At 41.0% G+C, this 20,890-nt stretch overlaps 1 protein-coding gene across 1 annotated transcript in view; it reads right to left on the bottom strand.

Moving 5' to 3' along the window:
* Window positions 1–219: 219 nt before the first annotated feature.
* The window catches only part of MRPS6 (mitochondrial ribosomal protein S6), a 47,188-nt gene continuing 26,517 nt past the window's right edge, over window positions 220–20,890 (bottom strand). The window contains exons 2-3 of the mRNA XM_075720391.1: window positions 12,599–12,738; window positions 220–829 (exon numbers count right to left, since the gene is read on the bottom strand). Of these exons, the coding sequence (XP_075576506.1) occupies window positions 649–829; window positions 12,599–12,738 (321 nt within the window). The 3' untranslated portion in view covers window positions 220–648. The remainder of the gene's footprint in view (window positions 830–12,598; window positions 12,739–20,890) is intronic.

Genomic DNA, 20,890 nt, shown 5'->3' with positions numbered 1-20,890 from the left:
TTATTCTTCTGTTCATATATAACCATGGTTATTCTCTAAGCTGCCACCTGGAAGTTTCTGGTCTTTTCTATAGAAAGTAATTTTTTACCTGTACTTTGAACAGAGTTATTACCTTAAAGAAAGAAGCATGATGTGTCTTTTGGCAGTGTAAGTTATTTTTTCTTGTACCTTTTCTGTTTTTAAAAAATGAGTCAAGTTTTATTTTTAATCACGCTTTTATTACCTTTTTCCAAAAACAAGCAAAAAAACCCCTCCAACAAATCACATCCTATACTGCTATATTTACACTGTAGACTTCTTAATCTCTTATGTAAATATTCTGAAGTAATCTGTCTTTTCTAAAAGAATGCTATTTTTAGCATTCTGATGATGGATAAATCTTCATTATCAATGTAATGCTCTAAAAGAAAAGAAAATCCATTTTCAGAGTTCTCAAATATCAAGATAAGCATACAGATTGAGTCTATTCAAATTATTTGAAACAAAAAGAAAACCTCAAATGTTACAGTAACTTAAGATAGTGTACTATACCACACACATAACATGGCCAAAACTGATTATTTTTGATGGACATTAGTTATCATAATTGTTTTCCAAAGCAGGAATAAAAGAAATTTTAAAAAGTTTCAAACATGCTATTTGGAATATTCACTTCTTCTTGGCAATTAGTTTATCTTCATAGTTGACTGGGATTATGCCACTGCATTCTTCTGTCTTTGATACAGGATGCTTTATAAAAGTACGTCTAATTACATCAATATCACGTCCTAAATGATCCATCATGGTCGATACAATCGAAGGTGGGCCCTCTAAGTCTATCAAAAAATACCTGCAATGAGAAACATACACACAATAAAAAAAATACCTGTACTGCAACAAATTTAATTCAAGTAACCGTTCTGTGGGATTTCTTAAATTAAACTTTTTAATTTTTTCTTACGTTTTGGTACCAGAATTGTTTTAAATAAAAGCTCAGTATTACCTTGATTTCAAATAAGAAAAGTTCAGTTGAAGCAGGCTCAGCCTGAACTTTTCTTTGTTGTACAACACTGCTTACCCAAGGAGATTAAAGAGAGCTTGCTCTTCTTGTACCTATTCCATTCATTTCCATACCTTGATTTGAATGGTCTTAAAAAAAAAAGGTACGGTGGCACATTCATTTCAGTCACAACATGCATTTTTCTTCAAATTCACAGCATTGCTTCTTTGGGGAACAGATGCCAGTATGAAACATCTCAAGCTTATATACATACAGGCACATTTCTTCCTTTAAAGTTCTGCTTCAGAGCTGAATGGAAATGAAAACAAAACAGCAAAAGAAACCCAGCGAGAGCGACTTATCCCAAATTAGGCACATTTCTGATGTGAACGTGTCTTAAATTTTCAATCTGAGGGTGGAAGCTGAAGCCACATACAGGCAATGCCCACTTGCACAGCTGGCACTTCATGAACATACTGTCGTGCTGACCTTGGCGGGACTGAAAAGGTCTTACTTCCACACATGCACAGCACGTATAAAACGCACTGCCCCATGTAAGCACTTCATGTCCACCACACAGCTGCCTTTGACATCTATAAAGAAAAAACTGACCATCTACCTATGGCAAGGAGAACGTTGCTGCCTGTTAATACCTTAGGTCACTCAGTCCACTTCTGCAATAAACTCTTTGCTGAAGAACTAAACCTTCTTCATGAGCTCAACTATAATTTTGCAAGAGGCTTTTAAAACACCAGCACACCCAAACAAGCAAAGAGGTCTACTGCACTTCAAGAGCCCCATTTCAGACATGGGACACAACTAACCACTGCGCATTGAATTCATCTCAGATATGCAGATTCAGATCCCGTCTCTTACCATGAGACGTACCTTAAATTCATTAGCAATGTTATGTCTATTGTTCCTGCAAGTTATGAGCGACCTAATGCCAGCCATCATACTAATGCAAAAAATGAGTGAGCTGTGTCAGTGGTCATCCCTCCTCCCTTGAAATGCTGTGAATGAACCAGCATGGTCAATGGAGCTGTAACCAGAACCCTTTTCAATCACTTTGTCTCTATTTGGCATGGCACTAACTATAGTATAGTAAAAAGACAGCACAACTGTCTCAGAAATCCGACTGAAGAGACCTAACTGTTCACCTCGTTTCCAAGACTAGCATTAAAGGCTAAATGTACAGTACACTTCCCACCTAGCTATTTCATTTTAGCCTTTACGCATCCTCTTATTAAAGCTCCCCTTTCCTCCTAGTCCACTCAAGCACACCTCCCCATGAAGCACTGGTATAACCTGAAAGTGATATGCCTTAAATGATGTCATATTACCCAAGCAGGATCAAGCATCCCAGTTTGATTTAAAAACTGTACCTAACAGACAGGAATTTGTTCTGCAAGAGGTATGGATTCTTACTAAGTCAACTATAGCGTGAACATCATACTTCACAGTCCACTTTCATAAAGGTACTCTTGAATGGCAAGTCCTCAGGACCAGAAGCTGAACTCTGCTGAAGTGAGTCTGAACAGGAAATACAGGAGGATGGGGTCACGAACAACAGACACCCTTGTGTTCTTCATGCTGCATGGAGTTCAGTTTCATCCAGCTAAATGCGTTACATCAAAAATGTTACACACAGAGCAGACCCGTTGCGCCAGAAATGACTCAAGCAGCGTGTGCTGGATTACTGCACAGGGGTGGAATCCACCTGTGGAAAACACAGCGAAGAAACTTCTCCTTAGCCAGACACCTTGATCCTGAAAATCTTAATAGCCACAATTCAGCTCTGAAGCCTTTTTCAGAAAGGCCACACTGAAGCACTGAATTCTGGTATGTGAGGGGTATGATGGAAAAAATCTCCCTGCAGCCCATACCAAAGCAACGAGTCCTCCAGAAGAGATGCCCAGCTCGTGTGGGCTGTGGCCGAGCGTCACTGATGCCAAGGGACCGGTGCCAGGTCACGTCAGCGAAGTTGCCGCTCCTCTGACTGCAGCAGGGCTCCTGAGAGCTAGAGGAATAACTTGCCTCAGGAAGGATTTGGAGGAACTCTGGTGGGCTCAGTCCTCCTTGCAAATCCTCACAGGCTTCAATGGGGAACAGGATTCGGCTCAATATATTCGGAAAACTGAACGTTCTCTGGTCTCCAGAATTAACAGATGCCACCCGGTTAAATGTTTAAGGAGAGAAACAATTTTTAAGCTTGGACAATTTGTTACAAATACTGCACAGCAACTTCTGAAGGATGCACGCCCCTTAAAAAGGGAAAGTCGTATTTTCTGTTAAAGCCATTAAAAGCCACTGGTAAATTTAACAGATGACACTTAACTCTTCTCCTTGGGAAGAAGCCTTCCAAATCCTCTCACAGTTGCAACTAACAGAAAGGAGGATGGGGGGAGAAACTCTCGCTGGTGATCCACCACCACTTTCATGCCCCCTTCCTTTAGCAAGAGCATTCATTCGTATTGCAAACCGTGCTCTTTGCTGCACCATTTTAGTCCCACCATTTCTCGAGAATTTAATTTCATTTCTGCTTGCAAGTGGTATGCTGCTTTTCATCGTGTTCCTAAAACGGCAATAGGGTTTTTTTTTTTTTCTCCAAAGGCTGCTTTGCAACTTTGTGCTTTCTCTCACATTAGCAAAGGGTGGAAATTTCCACTGACGCACTGTTGATAACTGAAGAAGGGGGGGATGGGAGGATGAGCTGTTACAGCATATCTTTATGACTCCTCGCTGAATAGGTATTTTATGTGAGGATACAAAACTGCAGTAATTGGGGACAATGCAAGTTTTTAAAAACAACCACCACTCTTCAACGTTAACAAGCAACGATTGCCTTCCTGCACCAAAAAAAGAGAGAAGGAAAAGAGGGCCAGCATAAAAAATACTACTTCTTCATTAAAGAAAGAGAAGAAACTAACTGCTACAAAAGCAACAACCAAACACAATTGACAATGCAATCCCTGAGGAGATCTGGAACCCCTTCCCCCCAAAGATACACATTTAAATCAGCTGTCATGAGCCATGGTTGGGTTTTTTTTTTTAACCCACCCTCAATAAGGCATGCAGCAACCTTAACTTCAGGCAGTGATCTATGACCCAATACACAACGCTGTAGCTACTACTGTTTGTGTAGTAAACAAAACCAAATCCCAGTGAGACCTAAAGATAGGGAAAAATACAGGAATGCAGGAGGGAAACCACCTAATTCTTGCAAGCAAAAATGCAAAAGCATTTAGGCTCTCTAGGAGTCAGCCGAGTCATCAGGGGAGAAATGCAGGAAAATTCCACTGATTCACTACGAGACCACAGTTATTTTTGTCATCCTGCTACACTGTAAATAGAAGGATGATTTAAATACAGGAGAGCAGACTGAAACATATTAAAACAATGCAATAACTGAAAAAAAAAATTTTTAAATTGTATGATCGCAAACAAAGGAGAACATGCCTTTGCATATGGGGGGGGAGGGGAAAGCCAGGTTTCATTTATCTTTTTTAACATATTCAAGCCAGAAATTGTTTGAACCTTGAGTCCTAAAGATACTCAAATATTTTGCTTTCAAATGGACAGCCTAGGGCTTCAAAGGACCCCAAAAAGCACCTGGATCAAAATTCACTTTCAAATGCTCCTGAAATACGACTCTGTCAGCCTGGGGAGGAGAGGGAAAAACACATGTATGGTGGACTTGGAAGAGGCTGTGTGGTCCCGTGGTTGTGCCCAAAAAATGTCTGTATGCTTAAATTTCTCCTTTACATAGTGGCAGTAAGCCTCTGTAAGCTTCCCCCGTGAGGAGGTGGAAGATACAATGGAAAGAAAATGTTCTGATGAACAGGCAGAGGTGAAGCATCGAACAGGGGAACAGGAAACTGCCTGGAGGAAAGCAAGCTGTGGCACTCGCATGAGCACCGCTGGACATTCATTCTCATTAAAGTAATCTTATATAAATGAAATTGTTTTGCTACCTGAATAATCACTTCATCTTTGGGACCACTGCGTTGGTCTGAAGAGAGGTAGTTTGCTTTTATTCTCAACACTGGCGGTAGCTACCCTTCCTCAGCAGGGCAGACAGGCAAGTTCATGCTCAGAAGGATTATCATTTTGTAGCTGGAAGGACTAGTACATGTGTTACTTTTTAGGTTTTAAAAACAGGTATGGAATAGATGGATGTCCCTTGAAAGTCACAAGGACAGCAACTGGGAAGTACCAGATCAAAACCAAAAGCTGGTACCTTAGTAACTAGACTGTGCCATGGCAATGATGCAAATAATTCATAATGAGCAAGTACTTTGGGGAAGAATACATTTTACCATCCACAGTCTTCAGAAATGTCATCTGCCAAATTCTATACGTAGATACCTGTTACTAAACGAATTAAATAATGGAAAGATATTTTGCAGCATTGCAGAAAAATAAAAAAAAAATACTGTTACACTGCAAAAGAGTAAACCAGCCTGACACATTTGGAGTATTTGAAAAGTCATGCTCACTGGGCAGCATTTGAAAAGTTTGCAAAGTTGTTATGAGCAGGGATGAAGTTATGTAGTGAGTATTAATTCTGCTTGTGTCAATTCTCTGCCTTTTGTATAATTCACAGCTTAAAAACCACCAAAATGGTGACCGATTCCTATCCCACCAAGCCCACTATTTAAGAGCGGCCATCCCATTTAATCAATATGCTTGCGCAAGGATGCTACAGAATTTACTGCATCAGAAAACAATACTGGCGCCTCAACATCACCAACTATTGCTCTGTGCCATTTCTTCTGAAAAGCACCAAAACTGCAAATTGCGCTCCCACAGATACAGTCAGAGAAAAAAAAAATCAGGGCTCTGATACCTGAGGCACATGCACGCTTATGTGCATGTGGACAAAAGCATTTTAAGGAAAAGTAATGGTTCAACTCATCAATGAAGAAAGCCCCATCTAGTGGAAGAAGACAATCAATTTACCAGAAACTACTACAAATGTGCGTAATACTCAAATATTCAAACCAGTTTTGTTCTCATCCAAGTGCATTACAGATCCAGAACTCCTTTTTGCTGAAACAGATCAAGATGTTCTAAAATCTGAACAGAAACAAACAACACAGGTTGTGGATTAGCTATAAATTTAGTTTGGTGGCACTAAGAAAGGAAAACTTGCAACCTCTTTCATCTGTTTTTGTTTGCAACCTCTTTCATCTGTTTTTCTTTCCTCCTCTTTGGTCTTCAATAGCCATAAAAAAAAAAAATTGAAAAAGAGTTCTCATGAAAAAGAGTCCACCTGAGCGAAGCTAAACACATCAGTACATTTATCTGCAGGATGAAGTCCTTTAACTATGCAATAGTTTGTATTTTATTAGCGGGTGGGGAGAAGAGAAGGGTTGTTAAAACTTGTAAACACTCCAGGGAACAGTTCTGATGGGTAACTATTATTTTACTCTTAAAGTAAACAAAATTGTATCCAGACAGCGTGGGTTATTGGAAGACACTTTAGCATCTCTTGTCCGCATGGAATACTATTCTGTCACAAGCTGCTTGTTCAAAAATCTGTTGTGCAAGTACAGTTCCTAAGCTCAGATACTTTATGGAACGAGGAAAGGTTTGAACATGTAACATAATTTACATAGATTTGTTTCAAAAATATTCAAATCTCTTAAACAACATGATGCTCAATTACTGGAATACTCCTCTTAATAACTATCTATTTCTCGTGCATTGGGCCACCGAGTCACCGAGAAATGGGAGAGTCATGCCCCCTTTCCTGAGCACGCGCTTTGGCAAAGCGATGTTACGTCAAGCGCCATGTAATGAAGGCAAAACACAAGGTGCTCCCACAGCAGGGCCAACTGCTGCAGACCCTAAACCACCCAGAGGAGGTGGGAGTGATTTGTGGGAAGGCCAGGACAGCGTCCAAGCCTTCCCTGCTGTAGCAGAGGGGAAGCCAGTACTGAAGGTTGGTGCTCCCAGCTCCTGAGGAGTTATCGCAACACTGCAGGGCCTGGAAGCCAAATTGAGTTCATCGTGCTGCGTCCTTGGGAAAGGACCTCTTTGCCTTGCCACCTTCTCCCATCACACAAACAAGACCACAGCACAACATCATGACCTGGATTTTCTGACCCCTGATCCCATTAAATGCTATTGGTATATATACCCTGTGCTCCTCAGTGGACCCTGGCAATCACCAGGGTCCCTGCACACCTCCTACAAAAAATTTCCCATGCACGTGTTAAGATAATCTCCCAAAATGCAATTCAGCAAGAACAAAAGTAAGACCTGAGAAGTTTGCTATTACAGAGAACAAGTGGGCTGATGAGATAACTGGGAGTGAACAGCAAAACAAAAAGAATAAGAGACAAGCAAGCAAATAACAAAAGAAAATTGCCATCTTTTCAAAATCAAATTTGAAAGGGAAAAAAACAAGGCAATGAAAAACTGGCAAATAGAACATGGAAATTGTTATGAATAATCAGAATTACACACAGTTTAGCTGGAGAACTTACAAATAAAGCAAACGAAATAATAAAAATGTGGGGAGAAAGGTCTAAAAACATTACTGTATTACCAGTACATTTAATAGGGGAAAGCACACACATACACAAAACAAAGTAGAAGGGAAAGGCCACAGCGCTCTACCGGTGGATTTACAAAACCGTACTAAGTTTGAGCACTGACAAGGCTGATGTATATCATCTTTTCTACAACAGAGATAACAAAAGAATGGAAGCAACATTTGGAGGGGAAATAAAATCACTAGCAACAAATCTCTAGGGGATAGCAAGATACCCAGTATTCAAAACCCAGTTACACCTGGCCACTTTCTTCTCCTCGAAGCCCCTCTCATAGCTCCTTCCAGTTTAATAGATTTCTGGTCTGCAAAAAGTTTGAGCCACTACCTTCCCAAAGGAGTGTCTGAATCCTATTTTTTTTTTAAAGATCTGTTTTGCAGCTGCCCTTGTACCATCTTCCCTAAAGTAAAAATATCCCACATATCAACCACGTCCCCCAAACCACCTCCTTTATCTGATGCCCTGAAGCATGAAGTGTCACAAGCATATGATTAAGGCATAGCCTGGCAAGGCCAAAGAAAACAGGTATGCCACAAAGTGCAAACCCACAGACTGTGCTACTGAGATCTATCATTTTACAAGCAGTTGCAATATTCTCCAGTTTAGCACTGACCAAATATGCAGCAATGGCTCTGCAATGTCATCGCCCAGCCCCAGTCTGGACCCTTTATTTGAAAGCTGCTTTGAGGGATTCAATGCTTCTGTATCATCTTAAATAGCCAACAAATCCCGAGTTTAACATTCCCCGAATTCAAATACTAGTACACACCTTATTTAAATCAGTTCACTTTTGTTTGTTCCAGAAATAAGCACCTCCTGACACATGTAATACAATACAAAAAAATGCACCATGCTAAAAGCAATTTAAATACAACTCATTAAAAATGATAAACAAGTAGTGGCTAGTAGAACAAATATTTGGCACAAATCTATTGCCCATTAGGAGATAAAGTTGGGAATCCTTATTTACATTCTTCCACTGTTTTTTCAGAGACACGGTGGCCAGGGGCAAGTCTCTCAGGCTCAATGCCTCAACTAAATTTACATACCTAACCCACACTGGAACCAATGTGTCCTTGTCACATTTTATTCATCTATAAGGTGAATAGTATTTGTTACAATTTTGTGAGATGTTACTTGAATCGCACTCTTAAGTACTTTAAAAACAAAATGTTAATGTTCTACTACGGTAATTAATACCATAAATGTGAATTAGTAGCCAATTCAACTTCAGTTTAAAATATCAGTAAGCCAGTGATTTAAAAGTTTGATTCTTCAGACATAACCACACAGCTCCTGAAACATACTATTTCCATAATTACTTAAATGCAAAAGCTGTCAATATTAGGTCTCTAAAAAAAGGAGGGTGTTTTCTGCCAAGAGAGATGCATTTAAGAGAAAGACCTGAATTTGTCTCAATGCACATGCACCACCTGCTCAGTGAATATAATTTCCTGAGAAGAAACAAGTCAATTATATCTATGATCCGAGGTCTTCAAAGCTGCCTGGCAAAGTAAAACTGCTCATTCCAGTGACAGCTGTGGGCCACAATCCCCTATGGCAGGCTTTGAAAAATCTCAGCTTTACAGATCAATTGGCAGTAAGATTCTCATTCTCTGTAACGTCTCCTGGATATTCTTAAATTTATAATGTATCTGTAATGCAGTATATCCGAGACAGATGATGCTGAAGCACTACAGAACTCAGAAGGCGAACAGTGCTTTATTAAGGAGACAACTATCCTCCCTATTGACCTATGAACATGTATTTTCCAGTTTAATTCCTTACCGTTCATTACAGACACTACCAAAACCTGGCTAAGTCCAGCAGTAGCTTTGCTGTGCACATCGCACTTGTGTGTCCTTTCGCTGTCAATCCCTCAGTTTTATGATACGTTGTATATAAAGACTTGAATTGTAGTTGAAGATGGAATTAAGTAAATGAAGAAAATGTACAGCAGAAGTCTGGGAGAGGGATGACTACTAGGCATGCCAAAGAGCACGTCTCAGTTGACCTGCAAATAGTTGGTGCTGCCCTATTGATGGCCCTTGATTTAAGGTTAAGAGACAGCCTGGATAGCACTGGGAGTTTTATAAGGGAGCAAATCTAGGCTCGCTACGCTGGTGAGGAAGATCACTTTGTTTTGTTCTTCAGGCAAACACCCCACGCAGGCGGGGGGATTCTATGGCATTCTGAGTGACAGGAAGACAGTTCGTGCAGCAGTCACTAGGACAAGAGCTGTCTCTAAGACACACGCTATTAAGCTGTGACCCATGCTACGACTATTGTATTGCACTAATTTTCATAGAATTTGTTGCTACGAATATTGTGTTCCGCTAATTTTCATAGAATTCACCAGCCAGGAGGTCCAAGGAAGTAACAAAGTGAGCGTACATCCTAAGACTCCCACCATCTACATACTATTGGAAAATAAGCCAGCTGAAGCTCTGCTGAGAATCACAAAACTGAACTACAATAAAATAAAATTTTAAAAAGCAAACAAAAAAAAAACCACAAAATGAAAAGCTTTGAAAGATTCAACACTCTCCTCCCCCCAGACACACAGTATCATTTGCACTCTCACAGAAACCCTTTCAGTTACTTCAGAAAAGGCCCAGACTAAGGAAAAGGTGACACACTCTGTACTACTTAATACACCACTCCGCACCAACTTGCTAAGAAAGGGAACATAGACAGAATTAAAAATTGGCTAAGAAGAAGAAAAGACCTTAGGATTTCTTAGGAAGTACAGGTTTATATTCAGCTTAGTGAGGTATCTTGAAGAGCCTTTTTTTTGTCTTTTTAACTTTGTCCTGTTAAAAAAAAAATATTCCTTTTAACAGATGCTGTAAAGTAGAACTGACTGATTCTATAAGGTGGATCAAGAACTGACTTTTCACTTCCTATTCCTAGATTAGGTTTAATATCCTGAGTAACTTCTTCTCCAGACCATATAAAATATTGGATGGTATACCAGGAACCCACCATACCCGTACACTGAACTGCAATTTCCCCAGCAAAATCTACAGAAATACAATTCTCCCACACTACCAGGTACTGAAATTGCCTGCTGCTTCCCCTTGTAACAACTTGTGTCTTCCGAATTTGAGTTCTCCAATTAAAAGCACACAAAACAACTATTTCCTGTGGTACCCTCTGTCAATCACATCTCCCTTTCAAGAAGCCAAGCAATTTAGGGGAGGGAACTGTCATATACAAATACAGAGGATCCAAAACCAGGGCAAGCAGAATGACTGCTAAATATTTAGAGACACTTGAAATGGGAGGTGGAGGAGGAATAGCGATGGTGACATTAATCTGATGGCTTCAAGACATGCATTGCAATTATTTGCTACTAAAACCTTGCCTCATTCAGAACACAAAATATGTCTGCTCTGGGGACTCTGCAAAGAAGAGGGTTATAGTCTACAGATCCCCTCATCCTGCTCATTAAGTAGGTAAATCTGCTACAGTAAATGAGTTAAGCTAGTTTACACGTCTGAAAGATCCCCTGGAGAAATGGCTTCTATTCATCTCTGCTACATAGTTCTTGTGATTCTGGTTACTGTCTTTTCCTGTCCTGGTTTCCCTGCTGAAGAACCCAAGACCTGATCTGCAGAAGTACTGCCACCCAAGCCACGAGGAAACTGTCAACCAAACTGGTGAAATGTTAGAGAGTGCTAAGTATACTGGGGTGGGTGGGTGTGTGTGTGTGTGTGTAATCTAGAGGCTAAAAGTCTTAACTTCAGCATCCAAATTTGGTGGAACTTAGTCCCTCTGCCTTAGCTCCCCACCTGTACAAGGAGAGTAACACCAGCTCGTTGTTCTGCTGAAGTCATCAGAAAAGCTGTTAACGTTTATGAATGCTTCTACTCCAACAGAAGGTTGAAGTAATTAGTAATTCTGTCTTGAGACAAGGCTTTGATTAGCTCCCATGTGTAGGCAACAAGACTTCATCCTAAAATGCAATACTGGTAGGATCAAGCCATGTTTTGAAGGACATCATGCAGCAGGAGTGCAAGACATTGCTTTCGGTTAAGTAACAGGCATGTGGTGGAGGTTTCCTCCCCTACCCTTTCTGTCAGTCTGCTTTAACTGGCAGCTGTCACCACCCCACTTCGCAGGAGAACGAACAGGTCCTCAGAAGAGGGAGTACAACCATGAGCCACCCCTGTGGAGATGATCCAAGAAGGGCTTCACAAAAGGTGTACCTCTGGAGTCACCTCACCTTCCCCAGTGCCAAACGCCCCTCAAGGAAGATAGTAGGTAGGCAGGTTGGCCAACCATCCAATTATGCACAGTTGCATTACAGGGATTAGGAGGATCGTGTTGCTAATTGTTATTTTGATTACCACAGGCAGCCCCAGCGCAGTGCGGGTTGCCTAGCAACATGTCTCAGTCCTTGCGAGAGCCAGCATCCATTTCGGAGGTAGCCTCAAGGAGCAACAACACGCTGGCGTCAGCGAGCAGGGGGTGCGGTCCACGGCACCTTCCTCCTGCACTGCGGGGGGAGCCCGACATCTGAGATGCCGATTCACAGCTTCACTTACATTTATCGTACTTCCCGTAAGCCACACAGTCATCTTTAACATCCTTTTACAAAAACTTATCAGAAACACAAGCAAGTGTTACAGGGTACACATGGTAATTAACATTTAATTCAGATGCATTAGAGAAAAAGAATCAATCCTGCCAATTAGCAACCAGCAGATTAAGTATGGCTTTCATCAGTAAACAGCTTGACTGGCTTGGAAAATAGTTACGTAAAAATTAACTAACAAGATAACATTGTGTGTGTTGGGGGAAGTAGTTCTGCAGGCCTGGACTCAGGCTACTCATAACACAATGACTAAACACCCACAAAAAGCCAACACCACACAGAATAAAAAACACAAACCACTTGAAGCGGAATGCACGCATACACAGCCACACATCACCTCACTGAGATCACAGACGTGTGCTCCCAAAAAGCACAAGGAAGACCAAACAATGAGAGGTACATAAGTACATTTGTAAAGCAGCTCTTAAAAGATTTTAAGGAAAAACACATCAGGCATACCCTCCTCTTCTGTGGCGCTCCTTGTGCCTGGAGATTTTGTAAGGTAGAGACCTTTCTCCCAGGTTTTCTAGGTTCCTCACAACAGCTCCTCTCTCCATAAGAGCCTCAACAGTGCGCTTCAGCACAGCTGCAGTCTCAGGCTTTAAAAGAAAAAAAAAAAAAAGAGCGGGAAATGTACACAAATCTAGTTATTCTTATTATGCGATTAGAAGGGACACCTGTACTCGCAAAGCTCAGCGCTGGAAGAGATCATTCCGTAACCTGGGAGGGCAAAGCAGAAGCAGACCTCCTCCTAAGGAAGAAAATTTTTAAGAACAAACAGGCAATTCCTCTGTGAATTACAGCAACAGCAAAGTTTCCACCAATTTCAAAGTCAGGCCCCAACAACAACAGGAAAAAGGAAATAGTTAATGAATTTAACTCACCTGGTGTCACTTTGGCTGACCCTTGCACAGGTGTAAGTAAATATATGTGGCAAAGAGCAATTATGAATTGGCAACAGTTTTAAGGTCCCTGGACCATCGATGCTCATTAATATTGTTCACTGCAATATTTAAAGTGAACAGTGTGGGGGGAACACTAATCCATGGCTTGCTACAGAGGCAATTAGCACCGAAGTCATTTTATATGCTCATTTCAACTGCACGTGCGTAATAGATACTTGGACCCTTGGCTACATCACTGCACGTCTCATCACTTTTCCATAGCCAACGTCCAAGCCTTTTTAAGAGTTAAGGAACTGATGTGCACTAATTAGTCTAACATGCAGAGCTTTCACTCCTTAGAAAAAACAAGTTTGAGGGACAGGAAGCCAAAAAACAGTAGGTAAAACAGATGCAACGTTTTCTTGCTCATTGCATATCAGAGCTCTTCAGAGTGCTGAATCATTTCAGTAATGACACTCAACAATATCTATGAAAATGTTAATAAAGTACAAATCAGAGTGTTTTGAAAACAACTGCAAACTTATACACTCTCAGCAACAAGAAGTATTTTAAGAAACAGATCTCCTACAGAGAAAGGAACCTAAATGGATGTCCAACTGAACACAAACCAAACTGTATAGCTTTCTTCTGCGCTCCTTGCAACATTTCACATGAAGATATATTCCCAAGTCTACTTGTCCGGTGAGATTGCAACAGCTGTAAATGGAAAAGTAATGAAAGAGCTGATTTTCAGCTTTATTCAGATTTTGTTAAATCAGACCACCATAATCATTTCACCGTCCCTTCTCAGCCAGAATAAAACCTGTGTAAGCCTTCAATCACCTTATGTGTAAGATGACTGAAAGTTAGTTTCCTAAGTCTAAGGGAGAGATGTACAACTTGACTAAGAAAAAGGGTGGTTTAATATCCAGATCCCTTAATGGAAATTGGTGGGAAAAGGTGATACCAGAATCTCACAACATGCAGTGCAGCCCATGCTCCGGCGTGTGAAGTTTCTCTTTCCTTTTCCTGAGGATACAAGGGGATATGAAAGAGCCTCCAAATGCAAAGCAGAGATGTTCAGTGCATGAGGTTTTGCAACACTGACTGCTCTTTGAAAGACCTGAAGTACAAACGGCCTGAAACGTTTTCTTGTTTCCATGGCCTAACTGCCCTGTGGCAGTCAAGAGTCAATCTCGTGATCACACCTACTGCCCCCTCAGTATCAATCAGAAATTTTATCCCCCTCTCTCCAGCTGTATAAACTGTTTGGGAAATTTCGTTTCAACACAAAGTGCCTAAACAGTTACAAGGTCAGCAAAAATCCTGGGCTTTTTTTTAATATATTTTTAGATTGTGTTGTAAAACAATTGCAGGGACCAGACAAGTATGTCCACATGTGAAGAAATATTGCTACCTTGCCAAAATTCTTCAATGCATTGTTTCTCACAACAGACAAATACTAAAGGTATCTCTTGTCACAGTGCAAAAAGTTAGGATGAAGGGATTAAGAGATTTTATGGATTATATATATTAATTTAAATCATATTAGCTCAAAATCAGGAATAACACTATTTTTCAGTTGACTTAGGATGGCTGCCTCCATTATCACTCATTAGACTTTCAAGTAAGCACCTTTCATGCTTAGGACCTCCTTCCCCAAAACGTTTGCAGAACTAATTATGTCTCCTTACTCTCTTTTTGGCCTTTTGCCACAAGCAAGCCATTCCCACAAATGTTACAGGAGTCTGAATTTCTGAGATTTCCAAAACTCGTTTGAGCTTACCTGGAACAAAACCAGTGTGTTCAAAATTTAGGAAGGAGAGACTGACAGATGGACAGGCAGACCACAACTATACAGCCCTTTGCTAGAAAAATAGCATAAAACTGATTCCGTAAAATCATGTAGGCACTCGCATGTTGATGCTACAGCTGATGATGCTGATCATGTTAATACTTTCATTCCCCCCTTTAAATCTATCTTATCTCTCAAATACTTCTGCATCCTAGATTCAAATACTAGGGAGTATCCCACAAGGATTTTCTTCCAAGACTGGATTCTTAGTCTTCTCTCTATGTTCATATTTTGCATTACTTTTCATCCTCTAATATGTCTGACAACTACCACCAAGCACTCACATGCAGTCCTCTCTTTCCACAAACCCAAGGACAAGCAAATACCATCACAGAAGAACTCTGAAGCAGCAGCTATGGCACGTTACTCCCTTAGCACTTCGAGCAGTACTCAAGGAGTGCGAAGGGTGACTGTCAAATCCGTTGGCTGAGCTGACAGGACTGAAGGTGAGGAACAGAATCAAAAAAAGCCAAGTAAGATCAAATAGTGTCTTCACAATAATGCCAGCAACTAGGAGAGAGCATAGAACAAAAGTTCTTCTTCTGTGTCATACCCATGTGTTGTTTTGTCATAGTGGAAAGTGTTCTTTCACACTTCTGCTATTGGAGAAACATCAGTAACAGCCATAGAAAGGTAGCAGCTCGGCTTTACTTGACTGTGTCCCGCCCCAAATGCCAAAACACAAGGGGAGAGTGGGGAGCAGAGGCTCTTTTCTCAAGACTTTCCCCATGAAGAATTTCTACCCAAACTCCTTATGGCTGTTTTAGCTCAACCTACACGGCACTAAAGTGAGAGAAGCTGGCCCAAACTCTAGACAGTTTTTATGCTTCCATCAACACAGGATCTCAGCATTCAAACCCATCCAAATCAGGAGCTACTGGTGAGACACCCTCATTTGTTGTGAAGCAGCAGCTTCACACAGACAAGCCAAAAACTAGGGTAACAGAGCTGCTAGTGATATCCATAGTTTAATGCTGTAAGAACCAAACCAGAAATATGGCTTCAAGAAAGAAGAGAAAAACAAGAACAACTGAGTTTGTGAAGCAGGCACCAAGGTATGCATTACTGTCTAAAAGGTTTTACGTTTTAAACAAGAATCTGACACTGACCGTTAGGATTTTACTTGCCCACATTAGTAAGGGAAATGAGCGGTTTTAGGAGAGGAAGGGCAGCTAACCTAAGAGCTTTAATATTTTGTGAACTGCAGCACACCTGTAGTGCTTCCAACCCTAGGCTTGAAAATACACTCTTGGAAAGCAATACGATCTGCCATTCAAGTCTTCTCCCACTGTGCCTGCTGTGTGCGGTTAGGTTGCAGAAGCCTCCATGGTGCTCAGACAATTACACAGGAGAAATCTGTCAGGTCAATGAATAAAAATACTGTTAAGTTTACTGTTGCTACTTGTCTCCCACTTGCATAAAAAATGCTGATCCATAAACAGAGCTCTGTTCAATAGAGATCTTAATTAATTGAGACCTTTAGACAAGCAGCTGTACGTCTAGTGGTGGAGTTGTCTGACATACCCTTCTTAACAACCATGCACATTGAAGTTAAAAGTTATTGGGTAAGCTTACTCCTCTACATCCCTCATACCCTCAAATGACACACAAGCTTTTTGTCTCTTTTATACATGCCAACAGATCAGCACATTCCCTGAGTGGCTGCATGTCCAACATGATGTGCAGTTTCTAAACACAATGAAGCCTAAGATCAAGTCCCATATATTTAAAAACAAAACAAAACAAAAAGAACAAGAAAAGAAAGCCACAGATTTCTACATTAAGGATTGTAAAATATTACGCGTTTTTGCAACCTCCCCACTTGTGGACATACTTTGAAAACATAAACTAATTGTTGGTTTTGAAAGCTTGTCACTGTAATCCCTCTCATTCTTCCACTCCAAAAAAGATCATGGTTTATCATAGCTTGCCTAAAGCCATCAACCAAACTATATATAGGCAAGCTTTTGCTAACCATAATATCCACAGACACAGGTTCCTTGGTTTGCCTCAGAGCCAGACCAGTTGAGGACGTAGGAAATGGTATTGCCTGGCTCCCAACCCAGGAGCCACAACATTTTTTCCTGAACAGCCAGCACTAATTCCAGTACCACAGATGTGGGGAAGCAAAGATGGGGGAGAGAAAAGGAGAAAATGGAAGCCAGTGCCAGGATATCCATGCTGGAGGAGAGCAGAAAGTGCTAACAAGTGTGCGTAAGCCCTGGTATGTAATTCTAGCTCTGGTTCCCCCTCCTGCGTGCATAGTCAAGCCAGATCCCTTTCAACTGGCTTCACCCTTAATGAACTTGGTGAACTTTGTTAGTGAACATAGTTCACTATCATTCGGCCACAAGTAGTTACCTTGTTCTCAGAAAGGTACAGCCCTACGGACCGGATCAAGCCATGGAAGGAAGAGGAGGGAGGTCACTGCAGACTGTCCAAGGGCTTTTCCTTGGAAAACTGCACCTAAAAGAAGTAACTGGAGGACTGTTGTCTACAGATCAAAATTCCCCATTCCTCTACCCCCACATTTTTTAAACTTACAGCTGCTCAGAAGAAACATGTTAACTAGCATGTCAACCCTGTATCTACCAGGCAAAACAATCACAACAGAGGTACATTACAAAACACACTTCCTGTGTATCGTTGGCTTTCTCCACAGATGAGGATCACTGCAGCCACGTTCACCAGGCAGCGGCACTGCCAGGGAGACCGCGCGCAGCTGCTGCCAATGCCGCCGGAACTACGTGCATCGAGATCACCAGGCACCCTTCCACAAAAAGTCCAGTTTATTTAAAACTCCACTATTCCTATGAAGTTATACATAGCCCCAGGTGTCATGCAAACTACAGCTGAACACCATGCCCTAAGCACTTCCTCCATACCTCTGGCTCCTTCCCTTCTCCTTGCCAGTCTTTCAGCTTAGCATAATCATCACCCAAGTGAGCACAAAGCTGTTTAACGCACAGCCTTCTTCAGCATCTCACCAGACCGCGCAAATGGAAATGGATGGGGGCACACCATCAATTACTGCCCAGGATCAAAGCCACAAATGCACAGTAATAACCAGCAAGTACTGCAACACTGCACCAACCACCTCTTTTTGAGAAGTTATACACCACCAGCATGAATAAAAACTATAGCATGGTTTTTATCTGTCATACAGAACTCACATAGCAACCAGCAAGTGTATTAAAAATAGGCAAACAGAAAAAAGATGGGGAATACTCTGACGATAAAAGTATCTTCTGTTCTACCGGAGGGCAAACAGACATGAGGTCATCAGCCACGAAGCTGCAAAGAACAGCTTGGAGACAGACCAGAAACATGGCAAGGGCTTGAAATAAAGCTTTTGTAATGCTGATGTCTCCTAAAAAACATGGAGCCACCTGCCCAATCGTAAAGGGAAGGACAATGCTGCGGCTGGAATGAGAGCCACGTGAAAGGACTCTGCACCACTGCTCAATTTTCCATCTCATTAGCTGGCCAGAGGGAGCACACGAAAGGCAGAAAGTCAAAGGGACAGAAAAAAACGTAACTGGCTAAATAAGAAGACTTCTCAAGTCACGAAAGCTCCTTCAAAAAGAGTCTTTAGAGAGAGAAAAGGAAGCAGACACCAAATACTTAGTTTTAGGGCTAGGACTGTACTCAAGTTCTTCTGGCCACTTACTCAGTTCAACAGGAAGCATTTAAAGTCAGTGGGCCATCTCCTTAAATTATAAACAGAAAGAAATCCATCATAATTAGCTTGATTATCCCTTCAATGTAGTAATAGTAGGATAAAATTATGTCTCTTTTTTTTGGTTGTTAAACAGTTACAAAAGGTTCTTCTGAGATTATTTACTTGAGGTGGAAATCAAAGAATGCAAAATCTATGTTTAGAAGAAAACTGCAATTCAAAAGCAGCAAAACTGGGGGGAAAAACAACTCCTTACTGTCATTTACTACAAAATAATAACACTAGAAACTTAATAGTGAAAATTATTAAGAAAAAAAAAAAAACACCACACACACGTTTGTGAACTCTCCAAGATCAACACTGGCATAAGAAAGAGGAAGAGCTTTGCAATGAGAAACAAGGGAAAGCTGGAAAGAGTCATTTAATTGTCACACCCTGTTTTAGTACACAAGAAGACACAGCAAACAGATGAAAAAACAATCAGCAGATTAAGAATGGACAGCAAAGAAAAAATTAGTGCTAATATTAGTAAAAACCATAGCCAGGCATACAGCACAGCTAGTGGCAGGGTTGTTTTTCATCTGCCTAGGAAACAAACTTGAACTCTGGGTGCAAGATGCAAAGCTGCAACTACTATAAAAGCATAAACAACACAGAACAGCAGTCCTAGGTAGGGTGCAACCACTGAAGGAGATATCCTATTCAGAAAAGATCAAAATAAAGATAAAAGCAGTAGATCAAGCAAACAGAAGATGTGGGAGCCATGCTGCACCCCTGCTAAAGACGGCCTGCACGTGACCAATGAGCACAATCAGGATGTCTGGAAACTGAGCAACAAAAATGTGAGGACCCTGGACACCTGCCTGGAATTTCAGACCCAGGCAGGGGTGGGGAGGGATCTGTCTAGGGAAAGCTGAACATAGGGCAGCACTAGGGAGGGACAGAGGTTTCGCTAACTATGACAGTACAATTTTCCTGATACAGAGTAAGGAACAAATGGGGGAAACCCAGGTGCTCCAGGACGTGATAACCATTTCGTATTTCCAACAAACATTGAACAAAAAGGCATGATACTATTCTAGAAACTGATTTGGCAAATCGTGAGAAAGTTATAGCAGGCAAGTCACCAAAAATAAGTTTGGGGGAGTAATCAAAATTGACTCAGTCTGAATGAAAAATAACACCCCATCCTCAAAACAGATCTTTAATTTGCATTTTAACAGGGTACAAGCCAAGGAACTAGCAACTTCACCTGAAGCGAATATGAAGCCCAGGGATTTGGATGCAGAAGCAGCAGCAACTTTTAAAATCACAGTGATGCTAGTATCTCTTCTGTTCCGAAATCCACCTTTCTTCAAAGAATCTAAATTCCACAATATATCTTTTTTTTTTTAACTCAACTTTTAAGATCAAAGGAAATTATTAAAGAAAGTGAACTAAAAACCAAGCAATACAAGTACCCTATAAATACCAAGTCACAGCTGAATTAACACATCAGTCTCAACACTAAACTTAGCTGAATTTAATTCATTTTAGAGTTGATAGTCTTGGTAATTTCTAAGAAGAACTCTAGAAGCTGAAGTAAACAGCAACCAAATCCTTCATGATTCAGGGCCATTTCAAGGTTTATTACTAGAAACAGTTAACGTAACAATTGGCCACAAATTCAGAATCAGTTAAACACCTTCCTTCAAACTCCATTTAGAAACGTGCCCTCTTCTTCTCAACCACAATAAATTATAACATGGACTTCAATTTAACACTCCTGGTCAGCTGAAGTCCACTTACCAGAAACTTGCTAAGACCAAGCTTACCAGAAATTACAAGTACGTTTTGTTCCTCTCATGACTTTTAGATGTGAATACATTTCATCAAGCTTACTTTATGTACTCATTAAGCTTAAATAATCAAGAGTGGAAGGAAAAAAAGAAAACCACCCAAACATGGACGGAGTTATTTTCAAACACCTTTTCTCCCTGCCCTTTGACATGCATGCACACGCACGTACTCACTCACATTCAATTCCTGTTGTTTCCACCTTTGGTGTCTTTAAGATGAAAACCAGAAGACATCCCAATGAAGAGGACAAAGATAGCAGTAGGAGCAGAAAAAGGGGAAGGCGACAGGAAAAGAAACCTTCTCCAGTCTTGTGATACAGAAGCTGGAACCACAGTCAAGAAGCCAGTGCTTCTTTCACCATCTCCGTACTTCTCGCTGACAAACCTCTTCCTCAGCACCTCGCGAAGGCATACATGGTTGCAGTTTGTCAACTCAGGTCACCAATTCCTCTCCCCAAAGCAATGAGTGGCCAGTTTTAAGATACCCTGGAACGT

The sequence above is a fragment of the Pelecanus crispus genome, chromosome 1 (assembly GCF_030463565.1).
Source record: "Pelecanus crispus isolate bPelCri1 chromosome 1, bPelCri1.pri, whole genome shotgun sequence".
Classification (NCBI taxonomy): Eukaryota; Metazoa; Chordata; class Aves; order Pelecaniformes; family Pelecanidae; genus Pelecanus; species Pelecanus crispus.
Note: the sequence above shows the minus strand (reverse complement) of the source record. Positions and strands in the feature narration are given on the sequence as shown.